Genomic DNA, 15679 nt, shown 5'->3' with positions numbered 1-15679 from the left:
TCGACTCGCAAACGGCTCTTTTTAGTGAGTCAGATCTATTTCTCGACTCATTCGACTCCCAAACGGCTCTTCTCAGTGAATCAGATCATCTTATTCGACTCTCAGATGGCTCTTTTTATTGAGTTAAAATCTATTGCTCGACTCATTCGGCTCCGAAACAACTTGGTCTGCATCAAATTGGCAGTTATCAAGAAATAAACAAAAAATTATAATTTTTTAAAGAAGGCATCACTGACTCTAACACTTTGTCTAAAAATGTCTCTTCGGATGTAAGAGTCGACTCAAAGATCCGACTCTTTCGAGTTCCCTCTTGTGGATCATGCTATTCTATTACTGATACACTTTAATTAGTTACTGCAATTTTTTTTTACCGAATGAGCTTTGTTTTAGAAAACATGCAATAGTAATATTAATCATTTGCACTTAAAAGTTTATATTCAAGCCTTTGAGCAGTAAATCCTTAAATACTATAGTGTATGATGACAGTTTGACTATGTGTTTGTGTCCATATTCCCCCACTGTTATTAATTATAATTATATTCTATATTTTCCTTCCCTGTTTATATAGAGAAAGTTTGTTCTGTATGCAGTTAATTATGTTTTAATGACAATCTTTGCATCCCAAGTTTGCAATTCCAAGTTAAATGAATATTATAATAAGTAATTTATTCTTTATTTTCACATTTACACATCTATTGTTTACACGTGTTATAGAAAAAGTAAATATGTTGAGGATATATCTCTTTAAAAATTATATTTAAAAAAGTATGGGTAATGTCATATTGAAGAAGCTTTTATTATTCCATTGATAATGCTGCCACCTGCTGGTCATATTCAGAACTGCAGCCAAAGTTTTCATACAATAGTGTAATTAATAGTGTATTTTATCTCTATAAAATAGAGATAAAATAATCGTTATGTTTATCTGTTTATAAAACTATATCAGTTTAATTTTAGATTGGTAATCTTAAATTGATAAATTGATTAATCTTAATTCTTGTATGTATCATTTTTATTTGCAAAGTATGTCAATACACTGATATTATGCTTACACTGAGGCTGAGGTTAGTTGTTTAGATGTAATATAAGGCATTGTGTGTTTATGAACAATTTATGAACAATAACAATAATGAGCAATAATGAGGAAAATGTATTTAACAGTAAATTAGACAAAGGTATGAAATCTGTAAATATTTTATCTGTAATCGTGTTATTTGTCATTTGTAGTATTCAATCTTAAAAGTTCATTTACATAATTTGGATCTTACTCTTTTTTTTTTTTTTAATAATTCATCATCATATTGTGTAGCAGTGATGTTTGGCTCTTTCAGCTGTTAAAGCAGTTAAGAATAAAGATCATGAAGCATCATGAAGCATCAGAGAGAAAGACACAGCAGTGATTAATTCCCTGGTGTATTTATTCCTAAGTCATTGTTACACATTGACTACAATTTCCAGTTTTCATCTGTGCTAACAACTCAGTGAAATAAAACACCGTTTGTTTAACCAGTCTTACCAGAAGTGCTTTTAAAAATATATTTCATAAAGCTAACGAACTGTATGAGTTCATGATCACTCTTAGTGTATAGCCTTTCACTTTAAAATATCGCACTTTAAAATATCGCACAGTAAAAGGCTTAAAAGGTTAAAAATATTACCCTGTAAGCCTTTTACTGGGTTTATGAAGTGCACTTACACTTTCTTATATACAAATTAAATTAAAAAAAAAAAAAAACTAAAACTTGTTTATTTGGACCCAAAGTCTATCAGGAGACTGAGATCACTCTCAGGGACAATCTGTTCCACTTTTATACAGATCATCCATAAATGTTTTAACAGATCCATCAATGTGCATGAAAATGTAACAAATATAAAGCAGAACTTAACAAATATTAGTAAATACATGTGTATGTGTGTGTGTGTGTGTGTGTGTATATATATATATATATATATATATATATATATATATATATATATATATATATATATATATATATATATATCAAATTAAAGCACTAACTTAGTTTTAGACACTGCTGATTGAAAATCTGGGCTTCTTTAACACAAATGTGATCTAAAATGTTTTTCTTTTTATTTCAACGAAGCATCATCAACATCATCCGCGTGTACTTTTACTATAATAAATAGATCAACGATTCATTAGCATCGGCTTCACTCCGGAGGTTTTTTCTTCGCTTCCACGTCTTTTTTGAAGGCCTCGATTTTCTTTGCGATGTTCGGAACCTTTGGTACGGAGAAAAAAGAAAGAGAAGAAACAATTAGGCTATTAGACAGATACCTGAACAAAAGAATAAATAAAACAAGAACTGGTGTTTGTTTTGATGAATAATTATTTGCAGGTTGTAAGTTAGACTTATTGCAAGATTGGTTTTTCTTTTTTCAGCCAACAGTTTGACGCAGATTCAACAGGACATGAATGACTTGTATGTCATGTGTGTTTACTGTCGTATACTACATTTTAATCATAAATCTGTTTAAGTTATTTGAGACAAAACAGGAGGAAGTGATCACAAAGTATCCTGATTCCCGGAGACCTGGGAACGCTGATCGTCATGGAAGCGCGGCCTGAAATACGACTGCGTGAAATCCAGTCTTTGAGTCGGAATTTGACTTTTTACAGAAACTAGTGATGAGTCCTGGTGCAGATGTTCTGCAGATAAACGCTATCAGTGTGTGATTTAACACATTTATACATTTATTACTTTAAGCTGAAGAAGTCTATGAAGAAGTTAGAAAACGAGTGCGAATGTGTTAAGTAATAAAAATAAAGCTAAACATTCATTTTGGTGCTTTTTTAACACATTGATTTTCCAGCAAGACTGAAAAAATGCTCGTGTGCACTGAAGTAAAAACAAAATAAACAAATAAAAATGTGTGTAATCGTTGATATAGTGAAGTTTTCTTGACGTAAGCAGTCGTTTATTTAACATCTATGGAGGGAGTCTCCAGTGTCAGCGCTCTGTAAAGCTGTAATGTTAATTCTTCGGATATCTTCAGGACAGAGGAGTTTATGCTTCGTTGCGAGTTCAAGAGAGAAAAAAAGAAAGGCTGTTGAGAGAACGACTGTTTATAGCTGCTATAACGTAAATGAAAACAGGAACTAACTCAAATGTAACTATAAATGGATAAAAAAAAGTATGACGTGCTGGTATAGGGAAAATAATGATTAACACACTTAACATACCAGATGTGTTTTATTCCTTGTTTTGATTCAATAATGTTAGTAATAACACTTCTTGTGTTTGTAATGTTTGTAAGAAACACTTCTATCTATTGATTCTATTGATTCTGCATTTAGAAAAATATCTCTGCAGTTGGTTTGGAAGCATCCAACAACATTCTTTTGTCATGTTGAATAGTTAAAACTGTACATTCTCATTACTTAATGTTTTAATTTGTATTAATATGATGAAATTCAGAAATAAATAAATTTACCTCATAGTTTTGTGCAAGATACATCCCCACCACATTTCCCAAAGTGAAGCCAACCTGCAAAACACACACAAACACACGCCTTACTACACAATTTCCCCATTTATTAAATGTTTCAGACTCGTTAATCATCTTAAATCTGTAAAATTATTTATCTTTACATGGTCTGTTATATTATCCAACATTATCTACAGACATGTTTGCTAACCTCACGAGCTAACAAGCTAAGTTAACTAGCTATCCGCCTAACTAGCAAGCTAATTTAAGGATTTAATGTTTCGTAAAGATTAATATTATTTAGATACACAAACAACACAAATACTCACAAGGAATTGCATCATGGTTAGAGCTTTGGATGTAAACAGATAAAGTGTTTAAAAGGTTTCGAGGTGTGCTGCTGTGAACACGAAAACAGGTAGTCAGGCTGCCTTGCTAACGCATTTCAAAATAAACGTCCAAGCAGTGATGTGTGAAAAAAACGCTTCTAAACCTTTTATATAAATGACAAATTGATCAACGAAAAAAAAAAAAAAAAAGTAAATAGTAATATAAAAAATACTACAAAACGTCTTTTACTTAATAGAATTTCGCCGTTTTTGCTTAGTTTTCTTTGCTGTACTTACAGCATCTGACCAGCTGATGTCGCCAAATTCTTATCTCAGGCAATTACAGTAGCGTGCATAAGTATTCAGCCCCATTGAACCTTTCTCCATTTTGTAGTTACAACCTGGAACTGAAATGGACTTCTGTTGGAACTATACACCAAACATAACATTAAAAAGGGAAAAAAACAGAAAGTGATCAGCCAGTTATTGAAGTTGATATGTTGTAAGCAGGAAAGATGGGCAAGTGTAAGGATCTGAGCAACTTTGATATAGGCCAAATTGTGAAGGCTAGACGACTGGGTCAGAGAATCTCCAAAACGGCAGGTCTTGTGGAGTGTTCCCGGTGTGCAGTGGTTAATGCGTACCAAAAGTGGTCCAAGGAAGGACAACCGGTGAACCGGCAACAGGGTCATGGGCGCGTTCTAAACTCCCCAGTTCGCACTCTGATCGAGTATCTGTGGGATGTGCTGGACAAACACGTCCGATCCATGGAGGCCCCATCTGCTGCTAAAGTCTTGGTGCCAGATACCACAGCATACCTTCAGAGGTCTTGAAACTGGACAGCTGAAGCCTGGAAAAAAGACCAGGTGATTTTTTTTTCTAATCTTCAACTGTCCAGTTTGGGTGAGTCTGTGCCCATGATAGCCTCAGATTCTTGTTCTTGGCTGATAGGAGTGGAACCTGATGTGGTCTTCTGTTGTTGTAGCTCATCCACCTCAAGGTTTGATCCATTGTGCATTCTGAGATGCTTTTCTTCTCACCATGGTTGTGAAGAGTGATTATTTGAGTTACTATTTCCTTCCTGGCAGCTCAAACCAATCTGGCAATTTTCTTCTGACCTGTCTAATCAACAAGGCGTTTCCACCCACAGAACTGTCGCTCACTCAATGTTTTGTTTTCCGCACCATTCTGTGTAAACTCTAGAGACTGCCGTGTGTGAAATTGCCAAGAGAAGCAGTTTCCGAAATACTCAAACCAGCCCTTCTGTAACCCTCAAAATGATGCTACCACCACCATGCTTCACAACATGGATGGTGTTTTTTACTCAGGGTGATGGGGAGTGTTGGGTTTCTACCAAATGAAGAGTATATGTTGATCAGTTTTGTTTTATTAAATGTCTAGTATTAATTGATTTTTTTTTTTTCATTTTTAGATTTTTTTTTTGGAATCTCTTCCTTTCACATTATTAATATGCAACAACAAATTGTTTCATAAAATGTTCATTAAACTGGTTTATGTAATTAAAATATATAAGCACTTATATACAAGCACTGCATATGCATACCTCTTAATTCAAATGAAGTGTTTCTTTCAGAATTGTGTCTATAATCGGCTGTTTTGATTTTGCATTAAAAGGCATGAAACAACTGCGCAACACTTTGGTGTTTTTTATTTATTTATTTATTTATTTCAGAACAAACACCAGAACCATGATTGAAGCTTCAACTTTATTTTGGATGTTTCATCAATCCAAAAGCCTAAAAGTACCCAAGTAGAATGAAATCAAATTAAATCTGAAACATCATCATTTTGAGAACAATAAGGAGTCAATAATAAAAATAATTTCAGACATGAGTACGACTGACAACTTTCCAATCTGTTCCTCCAAAAACAGACTTCACATACATCATTCTCAGAAATGTGCATTAAGATTACTCTTAACATACATGTGCTTGGTTAAAAATAAAGTGAAATGTGGAACGATGCTTCAGGTTATTTTGTCTGGGGCAGTGCCATCAATTAATTACACTTCCTTAATGTTTCATTTGATTTGATCTATATCAAAAATCACGTATCCTTTCATTTCTACTGAATTTCTTTCGCACAGATCAGAAGTAAACTTTGAATAATTATGGGACCTAAAGAGGGAAAAAATGATGGAGGATTTAAAAGTAAGTGCTTTCAGGTGGGTTGCAGCATTCATGGTGAAATATCAAGTGTTCTCCATTAAGGCAAATAGCAACAATAATAACAAAAACTTTGCACAATCTGACAATGCTGATGTAAACTTGAAACAAAATAATATAAAGTGTGGATATGTTGTTACAGGCCACTAATATGCCAAAAGAGGATACTGGATATACAGTATATTAGTCTAGATTGTATGATGTCTTCTTATTTTCAATCTTTGAGATTCAAAGCAACAAAAGCACTAAAGGTTAAGGTTAATGCTGTTTTAGCCCAGTTTAAAAGATTAGAGAACTTTTACGTTGAAGATAAGTGAGCATTTAACAATCACACTGCGTCGTCTTATCACCACGGTGAAGGTGTGTATTGAAGTTAATCACAGCTTTAGTATTTAAGAAAGAAAAGTGTATATCGACCCCGTGGTTTTTGTGCCGTTCTTCACTTTCAGTACTCAGCATTAAACGGATAATCTCTGTGCTTCAGACTCCTGGGAAAAAAAAGGGAAAGAGGGAAAGTTATCCATCTGTAATTCTCATGTCATATGTACAGAGACTACATGGATATTGTTTATAATATAAAGCACTCACCACTCAATGGGACAAACCCTGTAGTTCCTGTTGTAGCTTAAAATGGTCTTCATTTCATCGTCGCTCAGTTCAAAGTCAAACACCTGGCATCGTAAATAAAATGAATTTCAAACACGATAAGTCGGAACGTTTTCCAGCATCAAGGAGTTTCAGGCTTTTCCATCAAAGCTTACCTGGAAGTTCTCCCTGATGCGGGACGGAGTAACAGACTTCGGGATCACAATGATGTTCCTCTGGACACTGAAGCGGAGCAGGACCTGGAGATACAGAACAGCTGTTTTCTTGCCCAGACACTTATTAATCTCAACACCTACTCAGACTGCATTAGTTTTACATGGGGATGTGGAGAAATATAATTATTAGCAGAGTATTTCTGGAATTTTAGTTCCACCTAAATCTGTCATGGCAGTATTATTTTTCCCTACAGGTTGTGCTTGCGTGCGTGTGTCTGGAAAGATTACACCATATTACTTTCTATAAAAATGAGCAGTAGAAGTAACCACAAGTAATATACAGTATATCCCATATACAGTATAGTATAATCCTGGGGAAAAAAAAAAATGGGCCAAGCCCAAATGGCAAAATATGAAGCTTTTAATGGTTGTAATAACAAATCATTGGTCATGAAATGAGCAAGAATGAAACAAATGCACTCCTGAGAGCTCCTGTGCTTCCATTTGCTGTTTGTTTAGGGAAAAGCTAGAAACAGGGAAATTCACTTCTACAGTCTTCTTGTACGCAAAAGTAAAAAATCATTATAATGATTAAAATGTTTGAATTAAATTCAAAATAATACATGTCTGGGTGTATAAAACTTTCCTAAAAGCAAACAATGACTAAGCTTTTTTTTCTTAAAGTCATTGTTTGCCTATCTGCCACACCTGATGCAGCACATCAAGGTCCTGATAAACTCATAAACAAGCCAGGATTGATAGAGCGGCTGCATCAGGTGTGGCAGATAAGCAATGACTAAGCTTTTAAGAAAAAAAAAAAAACATCCCAGTTTTATATCCCATGATATTTTTGGAAAATTTTGTACACCAAGACATGTTAGTGTGAATTTTACATCAAACATTTGAATCATTATCATGACTTTTGCGTAAAAGAAGACTATATAAGTGAATTTCCCTGTTTCTAGCTTTTCCCCAAACAAACAGCAAATGGAGGCACAGGAGCTCTCAGGAGTGCATTTGTTTCATTCTTGCTCATTTCCTGACCAGTGATTTGTTGTTAAGACCATAAAAAGCTTAATTTTTGGGCATTTTTTTGCCCAGGAGTGTATGTTATGGTCATGTGACCTATGCATGATCAAGCACAACTTACATGGCCACGCCCCCTACAGCAAGTGCTTACAATAAACAAAATGAATTGTGCGTCACATACGTGGAGTTTATAGAGTCATGAGCATGAGGGCATCATGAAGACACGCCCATCCCTGTGATTTATACCGAGTTGTTATATTTTAGTGAAGAGGGGAGCAGGGGAGAGAAAAAATTGAACCGTGTGACACAATGAGCTTTTTGGAGCTCTTTCAAATCCACTTTAGATGAAATTGTTCATTTTATTTCTCCAGTCCTCCTACCTGAGCGGTGGTCTTCTTGTGCTTCTCAGCAATGGCCTTGATCTTTGGTTCCTCCAACAATGATGGGTCATCTGGTTTAGCCCTGATGATAAAAAAAATAAGCAGTATACCTTCATTCAAAACACACCGAGTTCACTTCACTACTCATTTACACACCACACAGAGATGTGTAGTCCTGCAAACAGAAGGGATGCTGAAGTCTTGCTGTTGCCATATTATATTTTTCGCAAGCACTTTTTCTGCAGTTATTTGAGAAAGATCATAAGAATTGGTCAGACGAACAGACCTACAGTTCCTGTGATGAGCTGTCGTGTAAAATCTCTCACCATGGTCTATCAGGGGAACCCAGAGGGCTGTATGCGGTCACTGTAATCCCCTTCGACTGACAGAAGGCGATCAGTTTGTCCTGCGTCAGGTACGGGTGGCACTCGATCTGCAGAAAATAAACGTGACCATATGAGATGAGAGAAATGAAGACTCGTGTGTTACGTTGCATCTGACTGCATGTGATACAGAACCTGAAAAGAAATGTTTTTGCTAATTTTCCAGGTTTATTCAATAATAGATACCAACAAGCCCAATAATTCTGTCCTTAAAGTGCAAAACAAATATTAAACTGCAAACATTTTGTAACGTAAGCCTGTTAGAAATTTTAGCATTAATGCAAATTGTAAGGCATTTGACTCAACATGAGACATCAACAATGCATCTTTTTTTTAAACGAGTAGTTACAAATTAATTATTAATTATTGTTAATTAATAATAATTAATTAATTAAATCCTGATGGGAAAATAGAGTCACAGAAGAACAGTGCTGAATGTAACGTGCCAAAAGTGCTTGAGTAAGATTAAAAGGTAGAAGTGATACACGAGATTAAAAAGCACATCAGTCTAATAGCTAAGAAAAGTGTGTGTGTGTGTGTGTATTTTAGGGGAAAAAAAAACAACAAAAAAAAAAACATGACACATGAACACACAGCTCATCTGTCCTGAAATCTTTCCTGTGTTGAAAAACTGAATAGAATCGTATCTGTGCTGAATTGAATTGTATCGGCTCAGCAGTGAATCGAATCGTTAATGGATCAGCAGTGAATTGAATCGAATCGGATCAGCAGTGAATCAAATTGTTATTGGAACAGTAGTGAATCTAATCGTTAATGGATCAGTAGCAAATTGAATCGTTAATGGATCAGTAGCGAATTGAATCGTTAACGGATCAGTAGCGAATTGAATCGTTAATGGATCAGTAGCGAATTGAATCGTTAACAGATCAGTCGTGAACTGAGAGATTTATTTTTTGCATAGTAAATTTAGCATGGACAAACATCCAAAAAGCATTTAAAAAGCTTCAGATGATACTTTTACAACAATTGTAATCTCTGCTGGACTTTACCTGGTTGTTGGCAGGTTTATATTTGAGGCCTGGTTTATTCAGAATGGCTTCAATCTGTTCTCGGTTGAAGTTGGAGATGCCGATGGCCTTCACCAGCCCTGCGTCCACCAACTCTTCCATTCCCTACAACGACAAGATCAGTGTGTGATGTGACTCTGCCTCAGGAAGCATTTTTTTATGAAACTGTAATCGACTTCTCACCTCCCAGGTCTCCAGGAAATTGGTGTCATCACTGATGGCAAAACCTTCACTGTCCAACGGGAGCGCTTCTGGTCCAGGCTGAAAGACGGAAACACAGTCCTTAAACACAAGTCCTAGAGAAATATCCGTCATGGAGTCTGAAGTGTTTTATTCCTCTTATACCACAGCAATCTGCCCACAATTACAATTTTTAATGTATTAAAAAAATGACACATCGTACTGTTTATACACTTATAATACAGCATAAAGTATTTATTGCTTTTAAATGAATCATCTGAACTTCTTTAAGTTAAATAAACCTTTAAGCTTACACACTTCATGTTGGACAAATCCAGGGTTACATCACATCATCAACGATCTAATCCAGTCAGTAATCAGAATAATGAGAATAATGAGAATAATGAGAATAATGAGGCGCAGATCAGCCAGATAAGAGATATGTAATTGTGTTAGGATTGGGCCAATCTCTCAGGGATTAGAGATTAGTCTTTTAGGGACTGATTTCCCCCAGGACTCACTCACTCAAAGAACATGTATGAGACACACCATATACTGCTACTACTACTGTTATCAGTGCTGCTACTATTACTACTACCACACTGCTATTATTACTACTACTGCTACTACTGCTATTATTATTACTATTAATACTGTTACTGCTACAATTATTACTACTACTGTACTGCTATTATTACTACTACTGGTATTATTATTACTATTAATACTGTTGCTGCTGCCGCTACTACTAATACTACCACCATCATTAGTACCACCATCATTAGTACTATTATTACTCCTAATACTGCTCCTACTACTACTTCCATCATTACTACTAATACTGCTGCTACCACTACTACTAAAGCTGTTACTACTACCACCACCATTACTACTAATACTGCTACTACCACCACCATTACTACTAAAGCTGTTACTACTACCACCATTACTACTAATACTGCTGCTACTATTTTCCTAATACTGCTCCTGCTCCCATTACTCTTACTGCTACTATTACGACTGCTGCTGAGGCTGAGATAAAACTGCATAACTTTAACCTAGATTTAATAGATAAGTATAAGTATTTAAAGCCACCTTAAAGCCCATTGGCGCGTGGACCAGATACAGATCCAGGTAATCCAGCTGCAGGTCACTTAAAGTCTTCTGACACGCCCCTTTTACGGCTGACTTCTGGTGAAAGGTGCACCAAAGCTGCGAAGAAAAGAACGTTTAAGTCTTTTCCTGCCACGCTCTCTGGCGGCCATCTTTAACCTGTGTTCACTCAAGCTAATTTGTCATAACGTTTTGTAATATAAGTGGCATTTTCAGGTAGAGAGGTCGTGAGGCATCACTACCTTGCTGACGACAAACAGCTCCTCCCTCTTCACCACGCCCTCTTTAATCATGGTCTGGATGCCCTCTCCGACCTCCTTCTCGTTTTTGTAGACAAACGCTCCATCGATGTGTCTGTAGCCTGCAGCGATGGCGGCTTTCACAGCTTCAGTCACTTGACCTGGCTTAGACTGGAGCAGAGAACAAGGGGTTGATAAACATTAACTCATATAATATCACATATAATCAGCTCACTCTGACTGTATAATAAGATACTGTATAACCGAGTCTTATTACACACATGCTAATCAGAAAAAAATGAAAGGGCTGTGATTTTATATATATATATATATATATATATATATATATATATATATATATATATATATATATATATATATATATATATATTTATATACACTTAATAAAAATATACTTCTTTTTGACCATATAAAATGCCCTTAAGTCTGTGACTGATTTATTATAGAATTAAAAAAAAAATAATCACAAAGAATAAACACAATTCATCAAAAAATAAAGGATATATTTATTATTTTTATATTTAAGATGAGTTAAGGACTGTGGTATAAACATATACACGCAATAAATGTATATTTATTTTTGACCATATAAGATACACAACAATGAGTCGAGTCTTCACAAGTAAAAGTAAAAATTTACCGACATAAAGAGAGAAATCTCACAAATTAACAATATATATCTCTTTAATTTTAAGTTTTATATTTGTCGTATCATTGGATATAACGAGCAATTATTTATTTTATATAAAAAAATTCTGTTAAACATTTCATTTTAATTTTTTTTCTCTAAGCTACAATTCCCTGCTTTACATATTGATTAGTAAAATTGTATCTTAATTAATTTAGCTTAACACTTTATCTTAACTATATAATTATTATATGACTATTTTATTATTAAATTTATTTTTTATTTTTATAACTAGTAATGGAGAAATGTTATTTTCTCTATTATGTGCTTCGTTCTTCTTTTATGTGGTTGTATATTTGCATTTTTTATTTTAATGATGCATCTTTTTTTATTTAGCTTTTCTTTAATTATATACTGCATATTATTATTAGTAGTAGTATAAATATTTGCCCTTTATTCTACACTAAAGCAGTCCTACATAAGAGCACATCTATAATTAAGTACAAGATTTATTCATTTTAAAAAGTTTTTTTTTTTTTAAATATAAAAGTTTACAGGTTACAGTGATATAATGTTTTTCCCCACTTTGACCCTAATCTAGAGGTTTCTGAATTTATACTCGAAAGAATGGAGTGCATTTGAACAGAATTAGACATTTAAAACATGTTTAAAGGATGCAGGTGAAAGTTCCTCGCAGTGAAATGCAGAAAACTGGACATTTTTTGGATTGGATGTTGACTCTTACCTTCCATGTACCGAGACCCACAAGAGGCATTTCTGCTCCGGTGTAGAGTTTCACTGAAGTTGCCATTTTCGACGTGATGAGTCTTTCTCCTCGGATTAGATCAGGAAATATAATAAGTGTAGCTGGTTAAAGTGAACTAGTTAGTAGTGGTGCAGGAGGAGGAAGTGTCAGCTGAGTCTACTCTACTAGACTAGCAGACTAAGTGCATGAACAGCTGTAAATATCCACAGAGCTGTGAACTGAACCTCCATCAGGCACAACACCGCCACCTTGTGGACTTTAAAGTGAACGTCCGGCTCTTTTCACTGAGTCAGATCATTTGACTCGGCTCACCAATAGGAGTCGACTCCTTCAGCTCCCAAACGGCTCACTGCCATTCTTTTCTAAACAAGATGAACTTTGCTATATTTTCCATGTGATTGCTCCTCTTTGCCTAACTATGGCTGAAATTGTTTCATTAACTCTTTCTTTGCCTTCTATGTGTCCTCCAGCTCTTTTGAGTGAGTCAGATCATTTGACTCGGCTCACCAATAAGAGCCGACTCTTTTAACTCATTGCTATTTAAAGAAAAAAAGAAGAAGAACTTCTTCAATAATTGACAGACACAGAAGCATCCAATAATAATCAGCATTAATTAAAAGACTAATTTAAATACTTTTGTTGTGTTTATGCAATGTAACAGAATGGAAATGTAGAACAAACTCAATCTGCATTGTAGCTAACAAGATTTATAGAAATTAATTTATTTGTAAATGACCTCATTTCATAATGTACGGTGGCTTCACTCAATGAAATTATACAAATAAATAACAACTAAGGCAAAGTGTAAAAAAGGAGCTGATTTCACTAAACATTAAAATGGCAGTGTTTCAGATACAGCGTGTTTCCCCTTCAGGAACTCGAGCTGCGTCGAAACACTATGGGAACGCCTTCAGCGTGACCACGCTCTGAATCACATGTGTAATCAGTCCAATGGATGGGCGAGACGTCACGGGCGGGGTGACGTAGCGACCAGGAAGCTTAAAAGCACGCGCGGTGGATACAGCGGCAGCTTTCTGTCATTCAGCAAGTGCTCTGTGTGTGTGTGTCAGTCTGATTTTGTATTGTTTGTCTCTCAAAGCATTATGCCAAAAAGACAAAACATGAGGGCGAGAGCGGGCAGCGTTTTAGGCTATATTACGTTTTAGGCTATATTACGTTTTAGGCTATATTACGGGTGGGCATACACACAGCCTGTGCGTTGCCTGCTTGGGAGCAAAGCACGCGGAGCAGGCTGCCCGCATTGCGGGCGTTTGCTGCTGCGTGCGCTTCGCTCCTGGAAGGCTCTCTTTGAGGAGAGAGCCTTCACCAGCGTTCCTCGCGGTGTTGGCCCCACTTCTGCCGAGGCAGAGCGGCGGTTACACTCGTGGGGTTCGCAAATGGATTTGGTGGAGGCAATGGAGACGGGCGAGTCCCTTTCTTCTTCCTCATCCGCCAGATCCACTGGTCCTTTTATGTGGTTTCGCTTTCGCCGCGGCATGCCTAAAGCTCGCGAAAAGATGAAACATGAGGCGAGAACAGGCAGCATTTTAGGCGGTGTGTTTCTCCCTGCTCGCGCTATATTAAGAGCGAAGCCCGCATTGCGTGCGTTTGCCGCTGCGTGTGCTTCGCTCCCGGAAGGCTCTCTTTGAGGAGCCGCCACCTCCACGCCGGAGCCTACCTTTCTTCCCCGACCTCCACACCGAGGTGTCGAGGTCGTGGGGGAGGCTTTTCTAGACTCAGGAGATCATTCCTCCATGTACCAGTGCCTCATACCAGGAGGCACAAAAACAAGGCCGGGGTCTTCTAAGGCGAAGCCAGATCTGCGGACCGGTCTTCTCTCTAAAAAGACCTCGGCCAAGAAATCCTGACGCTGGTGGCCCAGGACTTCTGAGGGCAGGCCCCACTGGGGAAGAGCGGTGTACACCTCATCATACGATGCCTGTCTCTCGATCGATCTGCCAACCCTGCCACCCATGGTGCTTTAGGGCACAGTGGTCTCTGGCGAGCGCTTCTCTCAGTTTCCGCCCAGGAACATAGCGGTACTTAGAGGCTCGCTACCTCTTCGGAGGTCTCCAGAGCAGCTATTTTGGCCATCCCCTGCCGGTCTGCCACTTCAGGGCACCGAGCTAGCCGCTCTTATTATACCAGAGGTCAGTCTTGAGAGACTGATTCCCTTAGTAGACTATTTGGCAGCGTGGAAACTTCTGCCAAATGTATCTCAATGGGTCCTGCATACTGTAGAGAGAGGCTACCAAATCCAATTGGGTTCTCCAGTGCCTCGTTTCTCCGGGGTTCTTCCCACTCTCTGTGCCCCAAGCAGGCTCTGGTAATGGAACAAGAAGTAAACACTCTCTTCAGGAAGGAGGCCATCGAGGTGGTCCCTCCTCACAAAAGAGAGTCCAGGTTCTACAGCTGGTACTTCGTCATTCCAACGAAGGATGGAGGGTTGCGTCCCATTTTAGATCCGCGTCAATTGAACCGCTCAGTCATGCGACTGAAGTTCAGGATGCTCACAATCAAACAAGGCGTGTCTCAGATCAGGTCCGAGGACTGGTTTGTCACGATCGAGCAAAAGACGCATACTTCCAAAACTCTGTCCTTTCCCAACATAGGAAGTTTGTGAGGTTTGCTTTCGGGGGCGAAGCTTACCAATATCGGGTTCTTCCTTTCGGCCTGGCACTCTCACCCCGCACTTTCACGAAAGGTGTAGATGCTGCTCTGGCTCCTCTGCGACTCTAGGACATCCGCATACTGAATTATATCAAGGATTGGTTGATATTAGCTCAATCGGAGCAGGCGGCGGTTCGGCATCGAGATGTCGTTCTCGCCCACATGAAGAGCTGGGGTTAAGACTAAAAACCAAGAAAAGTGTGCTTTCTCCAGTACAGAGAACCACTTATCTGGGCGTGGTGTGGGATTCGACCACGATGCACGCACGTCTGTCTCCTGCTCGGATTGGTCGATCCTCACAGCAGTCACGGGAGTCAGAGAAGGCCGGTCACTCACTGTAAAGCAGTTCCAGAAACTGCTGGGCAGCTGCATACAACGTGATACTTTTTGGCCTGCTGCACATGAGATCCCTACAGTGGTGGCTCAAGACCAAGGGGTTCTCCCCGAGGGGAAACCCGCTTTGCATGATCAAGGTCACGCGGCGATGCCTACGTGCCTTAGACATGTGGAGGGAAC

At 37.7% G+C, this 15679-nt stretch overlaps 2 protein-coding genes across 2 annotated transcripts; both read right to left on the bottom strand.

The window, feature by feature from the left end:
- Positions 1–1400: 1400 nt before the first annotated feature.
- stmp1 (short transmembrane mitochondrial protein 1) lies at positions 1401–3919 on the bottom strand. The gene is made up of 3 exons (XM_026923303.3): positions 3780–3919; positions 3457–3510; positions 1401–2244 (listed from the first exon to the last, which is right to left on the bottom strand). Exons 1-3 carry the CDS (start codon positions 3792–3794, stop codon positions 2173–2175), a joined length of 141 nt encoding a protein of 46 aa, XP_026779104.1. The 5' UTR covers positions 3795–3919; the 3' UTR covers positions 1401–2172.
- Positions 3920–5487: 1568 nt separating this feature from the next.
- On the bottom strand, positions 5488–12756 carry LOC117599451 (aldo-keto reductase family 1 member B1-like). Its single transcript, XM_034313027.2, has 10 exons — positions 12473–12756; positions 11082–11249; positions 10822–10938; positions 9730–9807; positions 9529–9651; positions 8462–8568; positions 8136–8217; positions 6727–6810; positions 6554–6636; positions 5488–6453 (listed from the first exon to the last, which is right to left on the bottom strand). The coding sequence occupies exons 1-10, from the start codon at positions 12536–12538 to the stop codon at positions 6411–6413; spliced, it is 951 nt and encodes a 316-aa protein (XP_034168918.2). The 5' UTR covers positions 12539–12756; the 3' UTR covers positions 5488–6410.
- Between the last annotated feature and the right edge of the window lie 2923 nt (positions 12757–15679).

This window comes from Pangasianodon hypophthalmus, chromosome 18 (genome assembly GCF_027358585.1).
Source record: "Pangasianodon hypophthalmus isolate fPanHyp1 chromosome 18, fPanHyp1.pri, whole genome shotgun sequence".
Classification (NCBI taxonomy): Eukaryota; Metazoa; Chordata; class Actinopteri; order Siluriformes; family Pangasiidae; genus Pangasianodon; species Pangasianodon hypophthalmus.
Note: the sequence above shows the minus strand (reverse complement) of the source record. Positions and strands in the feature narration are given on the sequence as shown.